We start from the raw sequence: 25,461 nt of genomic DNA on the forward strand, positions 1-25,461 counted from the left end.
CATATAGGATATTTATGAAAACAAAAGAATTGGGGGAATCAATTTTTAGTCACATTTCTCTAGTAAAATGTACTGTGTTCCTTAGAAAAATGTATTAAAATTGCAAATCTGCAAAAAAAATGAAATTTTGAAATTTCACCTACACTTTGTTTTAATTCCTGTGAAACACCTAAAGGGTTAACAAACTTCCAAAATGCTGTTTTGAATACTGTGAGGGGTGCAGTTTTTGAAATGGCATCATTTATGGGGGGTCTCACATACAAGTCCCTCAAAGTCTCATCAGAACTGAACTGGTCCCTAAAAAAAATCAGTGTTTGAAATTTTCTTGAACATTTTAGAATTTGCTATTCATATTTTAAGCCTCCTAGTGTCCAAAAAATTTAAAAGGAAGTTGAAATAATGATGGAAACATAAAGTAGACATATGGTCTATGTTAGTTATTAACTATTTTGAGTGGTATGATTATTTGTCTCACAAGCAGAAAATTTAACATTTTGCAAATTGCTAAATTTTCCATTTTTTTGCGACATTTTGGTATTTTTCACAAAAAAACACAGACTGTATCGACCCAAATTTACCACTAACTTGAAGTACAATGTGTCACGAGAAAACAATCTCAAAATCACTGGGATAAGTAAAAGCAAAAAAAAGTTATCCCCACTTAAGTGATACATGTCAGATTTGAAAAAAAGGGCTCTGTCAGGAAGGCAAAAACTGGCTGTGTCAGGAAGGGGTTAATTGAATTTACATTTCAATGTTCTTACTATATTTTATCGTATTTTCCAGTTTTAATAATATTGTTCTTAAATATTACATTTATCACTTCGATTATTTTTACTCCAGTGCACTAGAAACAATCTTGTGCCCTTCTTAGTATCTACAGCAGAAGACCAAGGGGGTTATTCTAGTTTGTTATATTCCCCATGCGAGTTATACTTCGCATCTGGAGACGCTTGTCTGCCGTCCCAATCGCGCCTAGCAGTGCAGCTGGGGGTCGTGGGCGACAGGCTGCTCCCATGGGGATGCCCAGTGTTTCATGGGTGTTCCCATGCGAATGCGCCCGTGACGCAAATGCAGGGGGCAGGCAGTTGAAGTCAGCTGCCCGCCCACTTCCCGTACCACAGAAGTGTCTTAGATCTGCAAGGTTGCGAATGGATGTTTATGCAAAACATCCATTTGTATACCTGCGGTGGAACGCGGCGTGCAAGGGGGGGGTGGGAACAGCGAACATTCAGCGCTTACATACACAGGTGCTTATCACGTTTGCAAATAGCGAACACTCAGTGCTCACATACACAGGCGCTTATCACATGGGGTACAGCGAACATTCAGTGCTTACATACACAGGTGCTCATCACGTATTGGGAACAGCAAACACTCAGCGCTTACATACACAGGCGCTCATCACGTATGGGGAACAGCGAACACTCAGTGCTTACATACACAGGCGCTCATCACGCATGGGGGAACAGCGAACACTCAGTGCTTACATACACAGGCGCTTATCGCGCATGGGGGAACAGCGAACACTCAGCGCTTACATACACAGGCGCTCATCACGTATGGGGAACAGCGAACACTCAGTGCTTACATACACAGGTGCTCATCACGTATGGGGAACAGCGAACAATCAGTGCTTACATACACAGGTGCTCATCACGTATGGGGAACAGCGAACAATCAGTGCTTACATACACAGGTGCTCATCACGTATGGGGAACAGCGAACAATCAGTGCTTACATACACAGGTGCTTATCACGCATGGGGGAACAGCGAACATTCAGCGCTTACATACACAGGTGCTCATCACGTATGGGGAACAGCGAACACTCAGTGCTTACATACACAGGTGCTCATCACGTATGGGGAACAGCGAACAATCAGTGCTTACATACACAGGTGCTCATCACGTTTGCGAACAGCGAACACTCAGTGCTCACATACACAAGCGCTTATCACTTGGGGTACAGTGAACATTCAGCGCTTACAAACACAGGTGCTCATCACGTATGGGGAACAGCGAACACTCAGTGCTTACATACACAGGTGCTCATCACGTATGGGGAACAGCAAACACTCAGTGCTTACATACACAGGTGCTCATCACGTATGGGGAACAGCGAACTATCAGTGCTTACATACACAGGTGCTCATCACGTATGGGGAACAGCGAACAATCAGTGCTTACATACACAGGTGCTTATCACGCATGGGGGAACAGCGAACATTCAGCGCTTACATACACAGGTGCTCATCACGTATGGGGAACAGCGAACACTCAGTGCTTACATACACAGGTGCTCATCACGTATGGGGAACAGCGAACACTCAGTGCTTACATACACAGGTGCTCATCACGTATGGGGAACAGCGAACACTCAGTGCTTACATACACAGGTGCTCATCACGTATGGGGAACAGCGAACAATCAGTGCTTACATACACAGGTGCTCATCACGTATGGGGTAAAGCGAACAATCAGTGCTTACATACACAGGTGCTCATCACGTTTGCGAACAGCGAACACTCAGTGCTCACATACACAAGCGCTTATCACATGGGGTACAGTGAACATTCAGCGCTTACAAACACAGGTGCTCATCACGTATGGGGAACAGCGAACACTCAGTGCTTACATACACAGGTGCTCATCACGTATGGGGAACAGCGAACAATCAGTGCTTACATACACAGGTGCTCATCACGTATGGGGAACAGCGAACAATCAGTGCTTACATACACAGGTGCTCATCACGTATGGGGAACAGCGAACAATCAGTGCTTACATACACAGGTGCTTATCACGCATGGGGGAACAGCGAACATTCAGCGCTTACATACACAGGTGCTCATCACGTATGGGGAACAGCGAACACTCAGTGCTTACATACACAGGTGCTCATCACGTATGGGGAACAGCGAACACTCAGTGCTTACATACACAGGTGCTCATCACGTATGGGGAACAGCGAACAATCAGTGCTTACATACACAGGTGCTCATCACGTATGGGGAACAGCGAACTATCAGTGCTTACATACACAGGTGCTCATCACGTATGGGGAACAGCGAACAATCAGTGCTTACATACACAGGTGCTTATCACGCATGGGGGAACAGCGAACATTCAGCGCTTACATACACAGGTGCTCATCACGTATGGGGAACAGCGAACACTCAGTGCTTACATACACAGGTGCTCATCACGTATGGGGAACAGCGAACACTCAGTGCTTACATACACAGGTACTCATCACGTATGGGGAACAGCGAACAATCAGTGCTTACATACACAGGTGCTCATCACGTATGGGGTAAAGCGAACAATCAGTGCTTACATACACAGGTGCTCATCACGTATGGGGAACAGCGAACACTCAGTGCTTACATACACAGGCGCTCATCACGTATGGGGAACAGCGAACAATCAGTGCTTACATACACAGGTGCTTATCACGCATGGGGGAACAGCGAACATTCAGCGCTTACATACACAGGTGCTCATCACGTATGGGGAACAGCGAACACTCAGTGCTTACATACACAGGTGCTCATCACGTATGGGGAACAGCGAACACTCAGTGCTTACATACACAGGTACTCATCACGTATGGGGAACAGCGAACAATCAGTGCTTACATACACAGGTGCTCATCACGTATGGGGTAAAGCGAACAATCAGTGCTTACATACACAGGTGCTCATCACGTTTGCGAACAGCGAACACTCAGTGCTCACATACACAAGCGCTTATCACATGGGGTACAGTGAACATTCAGCGCTTACAAACACAGGTGCTCATCACGTATGGGGAACAGCGAACACTCAGTGCTTACATACACAGGTGCTCATCACGTATGGGGAACAGCAAACACTCAGTGCTTACATACACAGGTGCTCATCACGTATGGGGAACAGCGAACTATCAGTGCTTACATACACAGGTGCTCATCACGTATGGGGAACAGCGAACAATCAGTGCTTACATACACAGGTGCTTATCACGCATGGGGGAACAGCGAACATTCAGCGCTTACATACACAGGTGCTCATCACCTATGGGGAACAGCGAACACTCAGTGCTTACATACACAGGTGCTCATCACGTATGGGGAACAGCGAACACTCAGTGCTTACATACACAGGTGCTCATCACGTATGGGGAACAGCGAACAATCAGTGCTTACATACACAGGTGCTCATCACGTATGGGGTAAAGCGAACAATCAGTGCTTACATACACAGGTGCTCATCACGTTTGCGAACAGCGAACACTCAGTGCTCACATACACAAGCGCTTATCACTTGGGGTACAGTGAACATTCAGCGCTTACAAACACAGGTGCTCATCACGTATGGGGAACAGCGAACACTCAATGCTTACATACACAGGTGCTCATCACGTATGGGGAACAGCGAACACTCAGTGCTTACATACACAGGTGCTCATCACGTATGGGGAACAGCGAACACTCAGTGCTTACATACACAGGTGCATGTCATGTATGTCATTATGGTCGACACCATTAGGTAGACATGCATTTTGGTCGACATGCAGGAAGGTAGACATGACTTTAGGTCGACCGTACCCATTTTTTATTTTATTTTTTAAACGGAATGTCAACACAGTCAACATAAACACTAAAACGTAGCACCGCGTCCCCTCGCATGGCTCGCCATGCTTCGGGCACGATGCCAAGCTACACTCGGCACATTATTTTATTCTCCCACCACACCCTAGTGGATGGAAGGGCATGAAATACCGATGAAATGCTGATGACCCAATGACTGTATCCCGTATGGGGAACAGTGAACGAATCAGTGCTCAAAACAGAATATGGTGTCAAAACTTTTGCTTAAGACAAACCTAAATGACTCTGTACAGTATCATAATAAAGCTGGGCATGTACATTATTTTAGCTCCCGAAAGCAGTAAATTACAGACAAATAAGGACTCTTGTTAATCTGTAAGAATCCAGCCACTCACAGATTCCTTTGTTTGTGATCTCTCATAAACAGTATACCAAAAAATGGTTAATGATTAACAGATATATTATGAAACAAGGCAAATGCACTGCGTTCAATACATAATAAAAAGGATTTACTTTATGTGAGGCTGGAGTCCTGGCTGCTCCTCGTAATCTTCTATGAGAAATGGTAGGTTTTTTGCCCAGTGATCTTTGAAGTTTCCAGGTAGGTCAGTATCGATGTTATATTCTGTGACTGGCGTGTCCAAATGTGAGTGCAAATAGCGAGAATATTCTGTGGAACAACGAATGCAGTGTGACCATTATACATACATGCATGTCTTTCCAACTCCATTAAAAACATATTACTCACATAGGGGGGTATTCAATTAAGTTTTAATTTTTTTTGTTTTCTCCCATTTTTTTTCACTAATGCCGATCCAATTTTCAACTATGTCATATAGGCATTGACGGAAAAATGGCCGAAAACGCCCACAATTTTGCCAAAAACACGTGAATTGGTGAGTAGTTTGCCGATCCACTTGTTTTTCAACTATTGTGGGTTTTTTTCGAAGTTGAAAAAGTGGCGCGTTAATGAAATAGGTCAAATAGAAATTCGACCAAAAAAAAGGGGAAAAGTGCAGTTTTTTTCAACTAGTCAAAAAAAAGACACCTAATTAAATACACCCCCCCCCCCATAGACTACCAATGGTATTACAGTCACACAGGGCCTGATTCAGAGCCTCACACAATGCCAATGTTTAGTGTTTTTTAGCTGCTGCAGTGTGTTACACTGTGTACGCACAATAGCGCGGTAGTGATTGTGACGCACAGTATCCTAACTGCTGGGCTTTACAGGGCGGTGCACGGAGATGGTCAGTCTTATGGTAGTGTCATGGACATGTCGCTGAAGCGACTGCATAAACAGGCACTCAACTGCTCGCAGTGTAGGCCATACTGCACCTGTCATAAGGCTGGTGTAAGTATTGGTGGTTTGACCGGTTGTATGCACAGATATAAATCACGGAAGTGCTTTGTAGCTACATTTATAGAACGCTCAGCATCCATCAAGCAGCTAAAGGTTTGCAATTGCTTTATTACTATTTTGTGATTTGTGCTTTGTACACAACACAGACAAACTCTTACCTCTTAGATACTTCACTTTTAAGTACTCCTGGCTTGCTTTCTGACCAGGCAGTGGGTCATTTAACATTACTTTAGTCTGAGCTTTAATTCCTTCATAGAAATGGCCCATAGAGACGTGGCTGAGCCCGTTCATGTACTGACAAACCTCATTATATGGCTCCAGTTGGAGACATCGCTGCAAAGAGAAGAAAACTGGATAAAGGGTATATGGTTATTCCTACTACTCCGTTTCTGGGATCACAGTTTGGAGTTTTGATTTCTTTCAGACACAGGCATCCACCTGCACGGGCCATGCAGCCGTTTCTGTGACCCGACAGGACTTCTGCTACACCGAACAGACGCCTGCTCACCAAAGGCCGATAAGCGCCGTTTTGATTTTAATGGGGAGCCACCTGCCACTCCACCAGCGGTCACCACTCAGCCGTCCCCCACTATCAGTGCTCACTAGGCACCCTGCATAATGGGGAGTGCATATTATTGGACACACCTGTGGGGGAGATTTCCACCATATATCGTGCTGGCTCACCTAGCAGTTTATTACTTTCTAACATGCATATGATTTAATAGCACTAACAGCCTTTCTGTTGGAATTGATTGCGTGTCAGCTTACACGTTAATCTGGCACACTGCCAGTATACTGCATACTAACTTACTATTATAGGCAAAGATATCTACTGGAAGTCCCCCCACACGGCTACATTTCATAAGGGGATAACCTATTAACCACCATTAACTTCTACTTTACATACTATGGGGTAGATGTATGAATCAGTGGTAATTTATCACCAGCCAATCAGCTCCTGACTGATAAGTTACAGGCTGTGTTCAAAAAGGAACAGTCACGAACTGATTGATTGGCCGGTGATAAAATAGCAGGCACTTTATCACTTCTCCTCCCTTATCACTGCTTCATACATCTGAGTTTATATGTTTAAGGCTCTCACGTTTAAACAGGCTGGATCAGTGCAAATATTTTGTATGGCCCACAAATGTGATCTGAAAGGCCAAATTTTGAGCATAGAAATCTTTACAACATGTCATAAAATCACATTATTAAAATGATCTCAGATCATTATGCAAACATTCATTAAAATATGGTCTTGTTATGGTATATGCGAGTTGAATCGGAGCATGTATTTAATTTACTATTCAATAACTTAGAATAGGTCTTAAAACTGGAATTTGTGCCAAACAGATCACTTCATTGTGTCTAAAGCATGGAAATTTTGGTAGGATGCAGTGCCCGGGAGGGCAACCGGGATTCCAGTCCTAGGCACAGGCAGAAAGGGGGCCCAGGAGTGGAGTCTATCAAGTAGATAGCAATGTAGAGAGTGTGTAGTGGGGCCAGTGCTGCAGACAGCAGAGATCTTACCAGGCATGTCAGGGGATTGAGAAGGGGTGCTGTCTATTTTATCAGTGCTGACCACACAATTTCTGGTAGCCCTGGAGACCGGTCTACTCATGTCATGACATCAGTGAGGCACTGACTCATCTTTCCCAAGAAGTGGAATGGAAGAAAGTAGTTGGTCACAGACTTCAAGTTATATAATGGGAGTATCAGGGTTTCCCAACAGCACATTATATTAACTGGAAGATTATGTCAAAACACTGAAGGAAAACATGTCAATACATACTTCTATATATAAAGTCCTATATCCAACTTATTACCTTATAGTGTAAAAAATTGAATTACAATATAAAAGGTTAAAAAGGCAAGTAGTACATATAATTCTCACACAGGGACACAATACATCTCTCTCACCTTAAAGTTGGTAAGTGCCTCTCGCAGACTACCATGGTGGTAAAGCATTATTCCCCTTAGCTGAAGTGTCTGCACGTGATTCTGATTCAGCATCAATGCTTTCTGAAAGTTCTCCATGGCCGCTTCAACATTGCCAAGTTCTCTAGAAGCAAATACACAACATTATAAGACAATTAAATACATTCATAGGTTTTTATGTGAGAAGGTCCAATATTTTGGGATACTACAGCAAAGGGTGCTATATAATATAATAGGCTACTAGGGATGCAGGGGTGATGTGTAGGAGTGGGAATGACAAACTGATGGTATTTGCTCCCTAGTTAGATTGCTGGGCACTGAAAATCAACACAGCATCTGCATATTACACTATATCTAGGTTTATTAGAACTACTCATCTCAATGTTGCAATGAGGAGATAATTTGTAGGGCACTGGAATGATGATGAAGGTATGAAGAACAGTCAACAACAAACCAAACTAAAGAAGCCCTATTGACTGATGCGAAACTTTGTGAGGCAACGGAGTAGTCTGCCCACATGCTCCTGACTAGAAGGGGGCACCACTCCTGCGAGATGCTAACACCATCTGTGGAGGACTCTGTGAAATAGACACCGGCACACTCAAGCGCTGCTGGCTGTCTCGCTCATCTAGGTAACGCCTCCCACTCCAAACGACAAGTAATATAGTCCCCTGGTGTGGCCACTGGCTGCCACTGTGCAGTCTTCACCCTGTGTTCTGCTGCTGGCTGTCCCTCCTCAGCACTCAGGTATGCCAGTGTCTATTTCTCTGTTGGCACCCATCACAGACTAGAAGGACCCGAGGTACCGAATGGGTGAGTGGGGTACATGCTGGGTGTCTGTGCGTGTGCGCGCATGTGTTTGAGGCATAGGCTGCGGGGGGTACGGTGTGGGTGTCTGTGTGGGGGCACGACATTTATCATTTTTTCTTGCCTCCGGGTGATTGTGGCACGGACTATTGAAACAATTAACTTAATAACCTGTATGCAGTTATCATAGTATTCAAAAAGAGTTGAATCATTGTTTCGTATGCACATCACAGTGAACAATGCACCACCGAAAGGAAACAAATATACCTGTAGGCTTGACCGAGACTTTTATATGCTTCAATGAAGTTTGCCTTCTGCTTCAAGGCTTCTTTAAATGTTTCAATGGCTTCCTGCAAAAATAGAACTCTGTTTATAAAATTAGCTAGGCATGACCGTTCTGTGCAACAAGCCACAGCACAACAAATACACCTGCAAAGACTCTAGCTAGGATATTAACAAAGCAAGCTGTTCTCATAAGAGATGCAAGAACGTAAACAGATGTTTAATACAAATCATCTACAACCACACATGCATGTATATGGATCCTTCATCATTGCTTAACTGCTTAAGCATGACCTGCACCTACACATAGACCACAGTGACTCAGGCTTCAAGGCCAAGGAAGGTTGAAGGAAGCACCTGACTCACAGCATTGTGGTATGTGTGTAGACTCACCATAAAGTTAGATAATAAGAAACATTTTCTGCTGATTTGATAAAACAGGAGTGTATACAAATATAATGGTAAGTAATGACTTCCAATGTCAAGTGGCACCATATAGGTAGAAACCGGTGCCACATGACATTCCGACAGTCATTACACCAACGTCGGAATCCCGACTGCTAAAAGCCCGACAGACAGGCTGCGGATATTCTCCCTTGTGGGGGTCCACGACCCCCATAGAGGGAGAATAAAACAGGTGGTGAGCGCAGCGAGCCAATGTGCCCGCAAGGGGCTTAGTTGCTGTCCCCCCGCTGTCCGAGTCCCCGCAGCCGGGATTCCGACGTCTGACTAATGACTGGTGGAATCCTGACTGTCGGTGTGTTATACCACACCCGGTAGAAAACACAGTGGCCGAGATCACAGTACAAGATCTTGCACTCAGTCAAAATAATTAAAATTCCATCCCATACAATTACAGTAGTTGAACGGTCAGAAGTGTATACAACGTGATATAGGTGGATGTGCATTTTGCCTGTATGAATTACATCCACAGGCAAAATATGAGCTGATGGAACATGAGAAAACACATAGCTTAACCATAATTAATACAAATCAAGCAATGAAACAAAAATATCACAGATAAAAAAGTGATATTTGTGAATACCTTGAGCAGCCCTCTGTGGAAGAAGGTTAAACCTTTATACAAAACGGCAATCGGCTGATTCTGGTTCAGTTCCAGGGAGCGCTGAAAATCCTCATGAGCCGTTACATAATCCTGCCACAGAAATAAAATGTGTTCAATATTAATCACGTTTCAAGAGCTTCTCTAGCTACTGGAGAGAGATTACCCAGTTTGCTAGCAGTAAGAACCCCTAGGACTGCTAAGGCTCTCAAAGATGAGAGGGTTTTAAGCTATTAATAGTAATCACTGACCAAAAAGGAATACCGCAATTTTTTTAAGGGGATTTTGGAGGAGGTGGTGGTGGTGGTTGCGGGGGCATGTGGTGAAAAGATACAAATTCAGCCTTAAGGGAGACCTGTAAAGACCTCTTATACACAGTTACTGGTTCACAGTGGGATAGGACTTGAAGGTCTACGTAAAGGCTTAATTTACACAATTTCCTATCTATGTAATTGACTATTGCATTGCCAATAGTCACTGATTGGTCTAATAATGCAACTTTTTCGGAGGTATATATAAATATGATAAAGCAACTGTAGACCTGTACTTACTGTCTGTACCATTATCCTTGGTCATATACTTTTAAAGTCTCAATAAAGACAATATACACCTGATGCAGTCCCGTTAAGAAAAGAAAATGTGTGGTTTTTTTCTTATACAAGTTTGAATTTTACTCTTCAATACCAGAATTCAAAAAGATTGAAGCATGAAGTGTTAACAGACATTGTATATGATTTGCTGGAATGTGCATTCTTTTTTTAATAAATATTGTACTGATGGTACTTGTGTATTTTGACGGCGCCCATCGCATCGCATACCATAAGGCATACGATGGTATGCGATGCGATATCGCGCGATGCTGTACAAGGTCATACAATGCGATTAAACATTGTATAAGCACCCTAATGGGTGCTTACAATGTGAAATGCACCCCCACGCCACCCACCCCCCCCCACTATAAACGTGAACCCGAAGCGTGGCGAGCGCAGCGAGCCCACGAGGGGCGGCGGTACGTGTCCTCTGACCTTTTCATACCCCCACTATCCACGTCGGCGTGGAGTTGAGAATAGAAAGTGTGGCGAGCCACCGAGCCCGAAGCGTGGCGAGCGCAGCGAGCCCTGCGAGGGGACGCGGATACCTGTGAAGCCCACGAGGGGACTCCGATACCTGTGAAGGTATCCGCGTCCCCTCGTGGGGTTCGATTCGCTGCGCTCGCCACACTTTCTATTCTCAACTCCACACCGACGTGGATAGTGGGGGTATGAAAAGGTCGGAGGACGCGTACCGCCACGCTTCGGGTTCACGTTTATAGTGGGGGGGGTGGGGTGGCGTGGGGGTGCATTTCACATTGTAAGCACCCATTAGGGTGCTTAAAAGCACCCTTTATGGTGCTTATAAGATCTTTCATCGCATAGGGGGCAAAAATCACGTTGCATCGCATGGCATGCCATGCGATGAAAACATTGCGCGATGCACATCGGGGGCGCCACTATAATACACAAGTACCGTACTGATTAATCCATTTGAAAGGGTTTCATGAGAATACTGTATATTGATACTTTTAATCAAACACTGAAGAGACTACTCTCTAATTAAGACGCTGAGAACTAATCCATCTTAGCTTTTAAAAAGTTGTGCGCCCTCTTAATTGTATTTAGAGTGTGAGAGATTGGAAATAAATAGTGATAGTGCTTTTTTTGTGACATTCCGGTGAATGAGGTTACAGCACACCGCAGGGTTTTCCACAGATATCAAAATCAGAGTACACTCCAAAACACCTTATGTAATATCACATTACCGGCCTATCATCCAGTTGCTTTTCAGCATTGTGAGCAATGACCGCCTACGCTGGACACATACATAACAGGATGCCACAGGTGCTGCTAATCAGCCAAACCTTGTTCAGTTTAGGAAACCTAGACTGGATCAAATTTTTCTGCTGCTCTTAGACATAGAAAACCAATAAGATTCACAAACTTGAACCTTTGTAGATACACTTTATGTACAAACGGTAGTCCTTACAATACTCACCTCAGATACAAAATGAAGTGTGCCTCTATGCCTATATAACCTTGCTGAGGGCTGTAACTCAATAGCTTTAGCCAGGTCACTGAGTGCCTCACTAATCCGCCCCAATGGAGATAAAATCTAAAGGGTAAAAACATGAAAACGTATTAGGCTTATTGTGACGTTTCTCAACAATGTTAATGTTGACATTACAATGGGAAGTAAAAAAATTAAATGAAAAAAATTTAAAAACTGATACGGTCGACACCGTAAAATGCGTTAAATATGTATTCCATACAAAACTTTGTATACTAATTGAAGTCACATGTGCACAGAATATATGAAGTCAGCATGGTATTCCATTCATATGAACTATGTACACCGAGAAACCTATAAAAGCCCCATACACACTATGCGATACGGATATGTGGTGCCGTGAAACTAATGGTTTCTGCTTAAAACACTGAACAATGTTGTGCACAGGAGGGACTGGGATTTGACTGCATGTTCACACAACAGGCAGAAACGCGCATCAATAACTATATAGTGGGTACACACTGAACAATAATATAGTTAACACAAAAATCTCAGTGTGTACACCAAGCTTTAGAGCAAGGAAGTGAAAGCATATATGTTACAGAATAGAACTAGGAACACTACTTTGTACATATTTGGAGATGCAGAAAACAAACTGAATGCGGAGGGGGGAATCCAAGTGGTCATGCGGTTTATGCCGTGGCTAGTTACCCATGCTGGCTGATTAAATTAGCAGGGTTTAACATATATGCTTTCCCTTCCTCGCTCTGAAGCCGCAGGGGTAGAGGTCATGAGGTTTTGAGGAAAAGGCAGATACAAAAGGCAGCGACTGGGCTTTAACACACAGGGAAACCAATCGAGTCTGTATTTTGTGTGGAGTCAATTGGTTAGCACAGGATAACCCAGAGTTCACTGCACAGGATATCTCCCTAAAACGTATATGGTGATTGAAGCCAACAATATTTTATCATCTGTAACCTGCGCACCAAGGGTGATGTGACCAATGGGTGGCTGCAGCTAGCTTGCAAGGTGTCTCCCCTTTTGGTAGTGGAAGTTTTTAAGATGTGGTGTGCGGTCGTATAGCGAATATACTGTGCGGCTGGGGTGCGGGTACTAGATTTGATAATTATTGATTGCAAATTTGGGGGGGGGGGATTGTAAACGTAGTGTTAACTTTAGGGCTGAACTCTCACCCTGCCCGATTTTTAAAGGGCAAAAATGCATCCTGACTATTTAACAGCACCCTCCTCAAACAGCTGGGCCCCTGGGTCCCGTGCACAGCGTGAATAGAAACCGTACATTGACCAGGGAGCTTGGAGGAAGCCCAGCACCTCTGAAGCCTACCCACTTTAGTGACATCAGAGGCCCAGGCCACAAGCTCAAGCTGCCCGCTTCACCCTTCCACCCTGCCCTGCGGTGATGCTGGGAGGGATCACTAAGATATATTGTGCATATGTGGACCAAGATGTTAAGCAGCATAAATATATTTATTGGCAGACACAATGCTGCTGTGCGTATGTAATTGAAACTACAATAACAAAAAACAATTACAAAAATATGCAGTGCAAAATAAAACAATCAATGGTAATTAACAATACACAATATACAGCATAGAATGAAAGGCAACGATGAATTTCCGTATTAATAAATGCACTGAGAAAAATAACAATGCCATAAGTGAAAAACCACTGTGATACACTGTTGGGTATCGGGAATTAGCACAAGAGTAATACTTTAAACAAGAAGAAAATCAGGCTCACCAACTGTAGAAAATAAGTTTTCCTCCTCAGCACAGCTACCACGCCATTAAGCATGCTGCTATACACACAGGGACCCAGACGCCGGCTTACTTCCGCCCTTAATAGGACGGAGATCGCTTCACAAGCCGGCGCCGCGCACCGCCGCTGACGTCTGCCTGCTTTCACTGTGGATTAATGCAGGCCAAGCGTGCTGCGGCAACGCTATCCCGCGCCGCCATTAGCAACACGCCTGCAGACGCCGCCGCCTGTAGCTGCCCCCGGAGGGGTCCGCATGCGGCCAGGGAGATCACATACCTCCACAAAGGGCTCGGCCTGCCCTCCCTCACTGCTGGATCGCCGGAGCTGCCGCAGGGGGACACAATTTTTCCTCTACAGCCTCCAGGGTAAGCCACCTCTCACACACTACCCGAAAGGGAAAAAAAAGACACTGAGGCCAGGAGGAGGGGCCTTCTTATAGGGGCTGGTGTCTTTTTTTTTTCCCTTTCTGAAGCACTACCCAGTGGGGAGGAACCCATTTGTAATGGCTGCCATGGGGGAGGTAGAGGAAACCACTGTGATACACTGTTGGGTATCGGGCATGAAAGTATGTTGTACAGAAAACCGAGTGCCACAACTCTGTGAGGTTCATCCGTTGATGGTAGGAGCTCCTACATTTACCCATGGAGCACTTTCCTTGCCTGCTGACATAATCTGCCTCCCAACTGTTTATGCCTGGGTCAGTGGCGTAAGTTCGTTCCAGTTGCCCGGAGGCAAGATATATATTGGTGCCCCCCCCCCTCCCCCCACACACACACACACACACACACACACACACACACACACACACACACACAACCCTATATAAAATATATATATATATATTCTGTTCAGCATATAGGATCGATAGATAGAAAATTTTATATATATTTCAGAACTCAGCCACAGAAGCAATATTGTTGGCTTTTAAATAACTGATTTAAACTTCCAGGGAGAGGTGCCCCTTTGGGGGCAGGAGCCCGGCGGCAGATGACTCCATTGCCTCCCAGAGTTCTGCCTCTGGCCTGGGTACAGCACTGTAGCAAGAGAGTGAATATTCTTCTCTCACAGTTGCACCTGACTAATCACCAGTATTTAAGCCCTGAAATGGAAATTAGGAGACATGGGGGGATAGTCAATCCCCCGCCGCCATTCCCGCCAGTGTATTTATATGGTGTATTTCTGACGTTCGTGTGTATCATTACTTTCACTCCGAATGTAAATAGCAATAATTGATAACTATCCATTGCAGTTAATGTGCCAATGCCTTTTAATATACAGTACATACTTTAACTGTTTATTGTTTAGTCACTGGTTATTTATATGACTGAGGCTTAACTTTGTTTGTTAACAGCCCACCTGAGTGCTAAGGTTTGATTTATTTATTTGTTCTCATTACTTACCGAGATGGGCTGGCAAGATGTTTGCTTTTGCTAAGTGTCTGGCTAATGGGTCCTACACACATAGCGATGTGTGTAGGGCAACCTAGTTATGCTAGGTCAGGCAGTGCTGTGCCGCTGTTGCTCAGCAGACAGCGCTTACAGCCCACACACAGAGCTAGCTGTCCGAGATTGATGGGCAGTGTCCATTTCGGTAAGTAATGAGAACAAATAAAGAAATCAAACCTCAGCACTGAGCTGGGCTGTCTAGAGGCTAAACAAAGTTACGCCTTAGTCATAGAAATAACCAGTGACTAAACTCTGTTAAGCCACATCCCAGCCACACCTGGCTAAGGGTTAAACTCTTATGGAAGGAATTAGCATAAGACGTGTGCAACAGGAGCGAGTGCTGAACAGTGAAGCACTTCACGTGTTCAGCCTTGAAGAGAGTGACTGGGACCATCAGGAATTAACAAATAAATGAATAGACTTGCAGCCAGGGTCCTGAGCCCAGTGTCTCCCAGGGATGCAAATAATAATTTCACTCAGAAATCTGTCAAAAATATCTTCAGCCCCACCTAAGTTCGCAGGGACTTAAAAATTAGTCTTCCGAAGTATGAGAGCAAAATAAAACAAGATTATATCTATACAATCTTAACTTTATGGAATAACATCATCTGGTATTTGTCATAAAGGCGCTTTAAAATGACATGAGTAGCATTAAACAGTAATCACCTCTGCTCTCTGTTCATACACTTCTGGGTGATCAGGTTCCAAGCTGATAACACGGCTCAGTTCAAACAGTGCCAATTCTGCATTTTTTAGGTCCTTAAGAAAAGCACAGAAAAAGAAAAATCAAAATAATAAAAATGGGAAATAAATAAGAAAAAAATCCATTCAGTTATAATTTTTTTCTAAAATATTCCACTTAAAATGCTAAAAGTTAAACATAAGTTTACACTTGTCACCCTCTCCTTAATAGGTAGAGGTGTTCTGCTCTTGTAGGGTTTTTAGAGTTTTTTTTTTTGCCCAGACAGCCAAGCAGTGTATATGTATACTGATAATGCAGAATATGTAGGTGGGAAATGAAGATGGGACAGAAGTAGCGGAGAACGGTCTTATACCCCTTTCACACCAGCAAAATTTGGGCCCGGGAACAACCCGCAACAAGCGCTGGTGTGAAAGGTTCTCCCAAATCCCAGCAAAAATTGCCGGGATATCAACCCTGCTATGGAGCAGGGTTGTTCCTGCGTTGAACCCGGGGACCTGGCCGGTGTGAAAGGGCTAGGGGGTACTTACCCGCGTTGCCGGTCCTCGGTGTGCAGTCAGGCTGGGGATCCACATAGGCCGCGGGCGCAAATTACAGGACAATGGCGGATGAAGAGGACGCAGGTCTCCGGCGCCCTCACTACCGCCAGAGAACTGCGTCATCTGCACCCGCCGCCTGACCTGCTGTCATCTGCTCCCGCCGTCTGTGTGGATCCCCGGCCCGCACTGAAGACCAGCCACCGGGGTGAGAAATTGCCGCCATCTGCCCGCCTCCTCCTTGCTTCCTCCCCGCCTCCTGACAGCCCTCTCCTGCCTCCTTCCCGCCCCCTTCACACAACAGAAAATGAAGGGACTAGCCCGGTGTGAAAGGGGCCAACCCGGGAATGTCCCTGCATCATCCAGGGACAATATTCCCGGGAATGTCCCTGCATTTCCTGGTGTGAAAGGAGTATTATTTAGGAGTTGCTGTAAATATATTGAGGCACAAAAGAAACTGCATGGTAAAATGGCAGAGGCCCTTAGTAAAGAACCCCATGCAGCAGATCTGCATTTCTACATCAGACGGAGTAATGAGAGACTGCAGCTGGTACCTGCTATATGCGAGTGCCATGATCAGGCCGAATGCAATGAATTGTGGTCTTTCCCAGACTTAACAAAAGTAAGAAACAAGAGAACTGGACAGGACAATGTTTTTTTTTTTACTGCTAATTGACTGATTGGTGTCCAGACATTGGTTGTCTAAAGATAATAAGTATGAACTCCAAAAAAAGAGGTAGCAGGGACACAGGTGCACTGACACTTACTTGTAATCCTTTTTTGCCATATGCTATTCCTCGGCCATAAATAGCACTTACAAGCTCTGCATCCTCCTATTTAACAGGAAAACAAATACAAGATGATTATTTTTTCTTCAGTTTTTTTTTACTTTGGCCCACCCATGGTGTACAGTGTCTCCTCCACCACCACTATAAAGAGTGTGCTTATTGAACAGAGGATTGACTTACTATACAAAAAAGGGGAATTGGTTTACTGAATTTTGGGCCTAATTCAGACTTGATCGCAGGACAAATTTTTTCTCAAAAAACATGTTGCACTACAGGTGGGGCAGATGCAACTTGTGCAGAGAGAGTAATGGTGAGTACACACGGAAAGATTTGGCAAAAGATCTGGTCGTTACCGATGGATTGAAGCAACCAATTGCTCAAATCATTCCGTGTGTATGAACGATATATGGGAAGACGTACCCGCCGGTCGTTGGTAGAGGTCGCTGATCATTCCTGCATGCAGAAAGATCAGCGACCAATCGTTAGCGATGTGTAACAATCGGTTCATGTGTATGCACGATGACCGATTTGGTAAGGCTGATTGACTGGCTCCCTCCACCATCGTTAAAGATCAATCGTTCATGTGTAATCGTTTGCTCAATCGTTCATCATTTGACACCATCAGCACCATCAGAAGAAATTGTTAAAGACATTGAATCGTTGCCCAAATCTATCCGTGTGTATGCACCTTTAGATTGGGGGGGGGGGGGGGGGGTTCAAACTAAAATCTGAATTGCAGTGTATAAATAATGCAGCCAGTATTTACCCTACACAGGAACAAAATAACTCCCCCAAATCTAACTCTCTCTGCTCATGTTACATCAGCCCCCCTGCAGTGCACATGGTTTTGCCCATTTTATGAACAAATTTATCCTGCAATCAGGGCTGAATTAAGCCCTTTATACTAATGTCATTTTACAGCATATTTGACAAATACAAGTAAAACTATTCTACAAGAGTAGCACATCATTTACATTTATTCTTTACGGACCCTGAAACCAATATTTCTTTGTGGCAGAATACATAGACCACAATAAGCACGGTATAATACAATCCGGCTGGACCACCAGGGGAGCCAAGAGGGGAGATGGGGTGGAAGCGGAGTACACTACCCCAGGATTGTATGGACCCAGGTCACATCACACAGCCACCTTCTCTGCCTTGCCCCCATTTCTCTTGGGTAGATGTAGAAAGGTCAACATGCATTAGGTCGACATGGGTTTTTCGGATTCTTTGGTTGTCTGTCGACATGGAAACCCTATAAATGTACCGGGTCCTCTTGCATGGCTCGCTGTGCTTACCATGCTTCAGGCACGGTGCTGTGCTTGCCACACTATTACAATCTAACTCTATGCCCACTGGGATGGTAAAGTATGAACAAGTCTGTTTAAGAAAAAAAAAACACCCTAATGAAAAACTTGTGTCGACATTTTGAACATGTCGACCCAACGCATGTTGACAATTTTGCTGTGTCAACAGTTTGACTGTCGACCTTTTCAGTCGAGTATTGGACCGCATACCGTTTCTCTCCTCTGCTCCACAAGGAGTGCTGCCCAGTCCTGCTCAGACCTCTCTCTGCAGCTCTGACCAACCACCCTATCACTGTCCAGTCCCGCCCCTCTCCTGCCCCATACTCACCCAGTCCTGAAAGTTCTCCTCCTTTCTGGCTAGGCATGTCCCATCTCCCTAGCAGTGGGAGCCGTTGGACGGCATACTCCCCGGCTCCCACTGCACATGACCTTAGAGCAGTAGTTCCCAAACTTTTTTCAATCACGGCACCCTTGACCTTGAGTATCAGAATTATTTTCACGTCACCCCAGGTGAAAAAGTTATACTTAAGAAATTTAGATGTAAATAATTAAATTAAGAAATTTGTGTTTATAGGCCATTGTTCGGGTTTAATTATGTGGTGATGGATAAGATTCAATTATGTTTGTATATATATTTTATAATTGGTAGCAACAAGCAATGGTTTTGACCATTATATTAAATACAAACAATTTTAATTTGGCCTTGACTACCAATCCAGGGCATCCCTGCAAGTGTCGACAGAGGGGGGAGGTGTTGCATAGCGGAGTGCTATGCAAAGCCGTCCTGAAAGCCGCTCATCTGCTGGTATAACCAGCAGATGAGCGGCTTTCCCGGCGATGTTGCGGGAGCGCGCAGCAGCGCTCACCGCTCATCGCTGGGGCATACACACTGGGCGGCTTTGAGCTGAAAGCTGCTCAAACCTGATGTTTTCAGTGACTTTCAGCTCAAAGTCGCACAGTGTGTATGGGCCTTTAGAAAATTATAATACATATTCTGTCAATTTGATTTTCATGTTAGGTCTTGTAGTGGGTAATATTTTTCTAGAGCGCAGGCATCACTTTAGCTGTCGAATAGAATGGCCAACTGCACCACATTAAATTCTGTGAATATCCATAAAGTAGCATATCAGGGTACTGAAGCAGAACTTCTTCACACAACAGAGAAAGTAAAAACACAACAGTGAAATGGAAAAACCAAATTCTAATTACCTGAAGCATTGATGAGAAATGTTTCACTGCTTCATCGTGCAGGCCACTGCCTATTAGCACATATCCTATAGCTGGATATAAACAGCACACACATATAATTAGCACCTCACAATAAAAGCAACTGCTCAACTTAAACTGCCAGTATGGAAACTGCCAATTATGCAAGGACTCAATAACTGCAATACTTTTAATTAGTGCGTAGGTTTGGATGACATCTTAAAAGAATTATAAATAACTTGGGCTGTGTAAACACTTCTATATGTCACTTCAACAATGACAGTTTACTAGCTAATAGTGAAATACACTTAAATAAAACAAAATACTGGAAGACACGGACACATTTTCCATTTGACAGATATATTAGATGTGGAAAACAAAAGTCTAATATTCATGAAAATGTTAAGTGCCTAGTTTCATGCAGTCTGTACAAGAACAGCACACAATGATCACTGATGTCATACAGACAATGCAAATATTAAAGGAGTACTAAAGTGATGTATTAGGAGGAGTTTATACCAAACTTAACTCTTCATTGTCAGGATAACCTGGGGTGACGTTTGGTGGGAAAAGGTTTAGATAGAAGTTACCAGGGTTGCAAATCTGATCCAGGTAGCTCCCAGGGTTGAATATAGAACTGATGAGGGTATAGGAAGTTGTAAACGGTATGGCCTGGGTCATCTGAAACGCTAGAAGTATACAGTGAGCCAGATTGCGGGCACTCGGAGATGATGTCATCTCTAGCTAGAGGAAGCAGACTGCACACAAGTGCAGTCCGAAAGGGGTCTACCGTGCAGTATAGTGGGTCCAGCCTGCGGCGTGAACAGGGCCTGAACAGTTTGTGACATGGGCCGGAAGAGAGTTCCAAAGCGCAGGTTGGATCAATAATTTTGTTGAAAACGGGGCAGAAGTGGTTGTTATATGTCCAATATATAAATTCACTTTTGTTGTACAAGATGGATGATAGAACAGGATGTTTTTAATCTAATCTTTAATTACTCACATGCGAATGCACTAGACACGTGTCATGAAATGAGGGGAGCTTTACATTTCTAACTGCATCAAATCAGCTTTTGCATTTGAATTCCTGGTTTTGCTGTTAATCATGTGCAGAACGTCAGGAATTACTTGGCTGGTCCAATGGTTTTATAAATTCTACTAACTCACCCAACTCTTCATTAATGTCATCATCCTCTGTGACAAATGGCAATCTCTTCTGCTCAGCCAGAGACTTTGCTTGGCTCTGAAAGGAGAGCAGCCGTTACTATACTGACTGTCATTTAAATCCCAAGATGGAGGAACATCTCTACTTTCCAAAGGACTGTACAGCAGTAGAAATCAATTCTTTAAATACACTTTTATATACAGAGGATTCTTATTCCCAGGTATGATTCAGAGGCTTCATAATACAAACTTATGAGCAGTTCAGCACCGTGCATATCTGTATTTCCTTTGTGGTCACTAAATGGGAGTTTCTGGGTTGTTACAAAACAAACATACACAGGAGAAGTGTTTTTGCGAGCGTGTATCCAGAGTTAAATGCAATTTTTTAATCACTGTTGTTTCCAATTGTAAAGCGCAACCCGATATGCTGTGCTATATACAAAACTGTAAATAAATAAATAATATTCTGAGTCGTGTGTATGCAAAGTGGATGGCAAATTCAGGAATATCTTCCACACCTAGTAGGGAGTCCAATGATAATGATGATGACAGGAATCAAAATACATGTGTCTAGTCACATCAGCATTCTGTTCACAGTGGGAATCCAGATTTGCATTACGTGGGACTGGTCTTTCTCCCTGCAACAATATTGCATGATACTGAGCGCACACTGACTGTTCTTGCAGGAATCATTCAATACCAACCAATGCATTCCGCAAAGCATGTGGCAGGGCTGAGTAATTGGGTCCATACAACTACATACTGTGACCAAGCTCAATTAATTTATGTAATGACAAGTTATACACATAAGGAGGACAGGGAGGAGTTGGGGAAAGCGACTGTGAAAGGAGTATTCAACATAATTACGAATTACAAACTATCTTAACTGGATGCAGGTAATAAAACTGGTAGGGTAAGAAATCCCAGAGTTCAGGACCCCAATGGTCAGAACACAAACCGCAAAATCCAATGGTTCCTAGTAAGTATTTAAACCCTCCCCCACCTGCAGCCTAACCGTCCCCTCCAGTAGCATAACCCTAAATGAAACTACAACCACCTACAAATTACAATTTGTTTACACATCATGGTTCAGATAGTTCTTAGGTCCAAAACATTTGGCATTGGTATGATTTATGAATATTATTTCTACATACAGGGTATATACAGTATAGCAGCAGGCTAGAAATATTTTGTCAGAAAGAGTGAACTAGAATAAGGGCCTCAGTTCCTGCTGGAGCCTGCTGAAAAATGGCCCTGGTCCCAACTATAATAATCTTACAATTTGAAGTCCATACCATGAGACTTAACATTTTATTTAGTCATAGGGATATTTAAGCTATATTCTGAGGTCAGGTTAAGCTGTATTCAGTATCAACAAAGTATAAAACAGTCTGTCCCGCTAAGCTTGCCCCAAAGTATCCAACTACATATTACACAATTTGTAGAACATCATTTCCCCCCAAAATAAAAACCTACCAGAATTTTTTCTGTATTGCGTGAAATTATTGATTCACACGCTGGTGATCCTTTTGGCTCACAGTCAAGTTCACGGAAGGTAAAGAAGGCTGAATCTGCAAATATATATGTATTAGTATTCAAATAAAAACTACCCATATTAAAAAGGAGAAAATACAATTACATGACAAACACACAAATGGAGGGTTGTTAGGTTTCCTTTTCGGTTGCCTTTATCTATTGGTGTTCTTTCTAATGATGTTAACTTTATACATAGTAAAAGAAAAAATATTAAAAAGTTCCATACTAGGAAGTGTTTTAGGCATTTGTATAGCTTTAAAATTAATCTGGAGCTCAAAGATAAATATTTTAATATAAAAGACAAAACTATACATAATATGTTTTCTGTTAATACCATAACGTTCTAAAGTGTATATAAAAAGGTAAAACAGACTATTTAAAAAGATTATACTGGAACGTACAATTATTTACAATATGCAAGCTTTAAACGCTTTTAAAAAGGACAACCAAACTGAAACAGAACACGTCCTACATTACCCCAGTCACTGCAATTGTTTATGCAAGCAGTGAGAATATATATATAGCCAAGCCAGATTGCAAAGGTTCTTAATGGGCTGTATGATACGGACACACAGAAATATTGGCCAAGGGTCAGTAGGATGTGATAGTGCAGAAACATGAGAGTACAGCATGTGCATGTGTGGACTGTACAATGAAGAGGTTTAATTTTTATTCGCAAGGTGCGTGGCTTAAATCACCCAGTGCGTGTATTCAAAAGTTGCTGGGGGCATAGGTACGTGCGGACCCTCTCCAAAAAAGAGAAGGGCCTGTTACTTCCTTAATGCCTCAGAATCAAAAAGAATAACGATGGGAATAAAGGGATTGGTTGAGTTCTCCTCGCAGAAGCTCCGCGAGACTCTCTTCCCTTAACCCCGGAAAGGGTTAGGGTGAATGGATCCTCCTTGCCGAAGCTCCGAAGATCTCATCCCTCGAAGGGGCTAGGGTCGGTATAACCAGCAGTGTGTATGCACTGAGTGATTTTTACATCATCGGTGTCCATACAGGCTGGGCAAAATCACCTAGTGTGTATGGACCTCTACTGCGCACTGCCCACATCATATTGCCTATTGCCATCATAATCCTGTATATCTGTATATCCTTTTCAGTTAAATCCTTCTTTTAAGTTTGGATTTCTACAAAAGATAACAAGTCTATACTAGAAATAGGTATTTAGTGGAACACTACGGGACTTGCTTTGGAAATGAACTACATACTAAAGGTAAATATAGAAGGAGGCGTTTCCATGCATTCCAACACTTGTCAGTTTCTGGTCTGTTCGTATGGTCATTGGGAGCATGACACAATTAGCAGTTAAGGGGGAAATTTACTAAAGGAAATTTGTAAAAAATAGGTGTATTTGTATTTAGAAATACACTTATTTTTGACATTTACTATCCTGAAAATACGGCAATTCGTAGTCGTATTGATGCGCTATCAATACGACTACGAATTGCCGTATTTGTGGGATAGTAAATGTCAAAAATAAGTGTATTTCTAAATACAAATACACCTATTTTTTACAAATTTCCTTTAGTAAATTTCCCCCTAAATGTCAAGGGCTGTGTATTTACAATACTGGGAATAATTACCACAAGGTAATCACAAACTCATCGCTCCACTCTCTTCAGCACCTTTGACATTGCTGAGTTCAGTTCCACTAAATCAGGCATGTCCAGACTGTGGCCCACCAGCTGTTGTCAAACTACAATTCCCAGCATGCTTTGCCATAGTTTTAGCATTCCCTAATAGCAAAACTGTGGCAAGTCATCACGGGACTTATAGTTTTACAACAGCTGGAGGGCCATAGTTTGGACATGCCTGCACTACATAGTAAGGGTATATGGTCACTAGGTCTACAACAACTAGGTCGACAAGCATTAGGTCGACACCACTAGGTCAGCATGCATGAAAGTCAACATGAGTGAATGTCAACTTGGGGCTTTTTTTTGAGCCGACAGGTGGTATTTCATGTCCTACCATCCATTAGGGCAGGCATGTCCAACGTTGGCCCTCCAGATGTTTTGAAACGACACATCCCAGCATGCTTTGCAATAGTTTTAGCATTCTCTAATGGCAAAACTGTGGCTAGGCATGCTGGGATGTGTAGTTTCAAAACATCTGGAGGGCCAACGTTGGACATGCCTGCATTAGGGCACGGTGGGAGGATACAACAGTGTGTCGAGCATAGAGAAGCACCGTGCCCGAAGCATAGAGAGTGCAGCAAGCCATGCGAGGGGACGCGGTGCACTTTTTTTGTGTCCATGTCTACTTAAAAAAATAAGTAATTAAAAATAAAATAAAAGATAAGAAACCCCATGTTGACCTTTTAACTGCCGATCTAATGACCCTGTCAGCCTAACCCCATGTCAACCTAGTTGGTGTCTATACCATGATCCATACCCATAGTAAGATAGCTCCATTATCACATCAATGCATTATTTTTTTATGCGGTCACTCATCCTGTTAAACCGCCAGCTCTGTATTGACTAGGTTGGGTCTGTTTCCATTAGAACAGAAGTCCTGCTGCTGCATTGAGAGCAGGTCCAGTTTGTTCAGCCAGGGTCTGATTCTGACAAAACCAGTAGAACCCCCAAACTGGTTAATATGGTAGTGTCGTGTTTTCATTTGTTTCAATGGCGTATTTAATTAAATGGCAATTTTGTCAAATAGAAACTACTGAAATGACTAGTCCAGTGAAATGAATGACAACACTCTGTAATGCTTGGCTCCCAACATATATGCAAATACATTAAGCACTGCACATCATAAACTTTTTCAGATGTATATAAAAACTATTACTAAAGCATGGGGGGGGGGGGGGGGGTAAATTTGTTTTTTTTGCCATACAGAAGGTTAGGGGCCTGAAAGCCTTTCATGTGTATAGATGATCTTTTTTTCTGTTCTGTCCT

At 43.3% G+C, this 25,461-nt stretch overlaps 1 protein-coding gene across 2 annotated transcripts in view; it reads right to left on the reverse strand.

Annotated features, from left to right (window-relative positions):
- Positions 1-25,461, reverse strand: part of TTC13 (tetratricopeptide repeat domain 13) — a 74,534-nt gene that overhangs the window by 35,384 nt on the left and 13,689 nt on the right. For both annotated transcript variants that reach the window (XM_083176148.1, XM_083176147.1), the window contains exons 2-12: positions 22,493-22,587; positions 21,020-21,095; positions 19,856-19,926; positions 17,316-17,381; positions 15,979-16,071; positions 12,078-12,194; positions 10,029-10,139; positions 8,969-9,051; positions 7,877-8,018; positions 6,115-6,289; positions 5,107-5,263 (exon numbers count right to left, since the gene is read on the reverse strand). In XM_083176148.1, the coding sequence (XP_083032274.1) occupies positions 5,107-5,263; positions 6,115-6,289; positions 7,877-8,018; positions 8,969-9,051; positions 10,029-10,139; positions 12,078-12,194; positions 15,979-16,071; positions 17,316-17,381; positions 19,856-19,926; positions 21,020-21,095; positions 22,493-22,587 (1,186 nt within the window). The remainder of the gene's footprint in view (positions 1-5,106; positions 5,264-6,114; positions 6,290-7,876; positions 8,019-8,968; positions 9,052-10,028; positions 10,140-12,077; positions 12,195-15,978; positions 16,072-17,315; positions 17,382-19,855; positions 19,927-21,019; positions 21,096-22,492; positions 22,588-25,461) is intronic.

This window comes from Crinia signifera, chromosome 3 (genome assembly GCF_055691185.1).
Source record: "Crinia signifera chromosome 3, ASM5569118v1, whole genome shotgun sequence".
Taxonomy (NCBI): domain Eukaryota; kingdom Metazoa; phylum Chordata; class Amphibia; order Anura; family Myobatrachidae; genus Crinia; species Crinia signifera.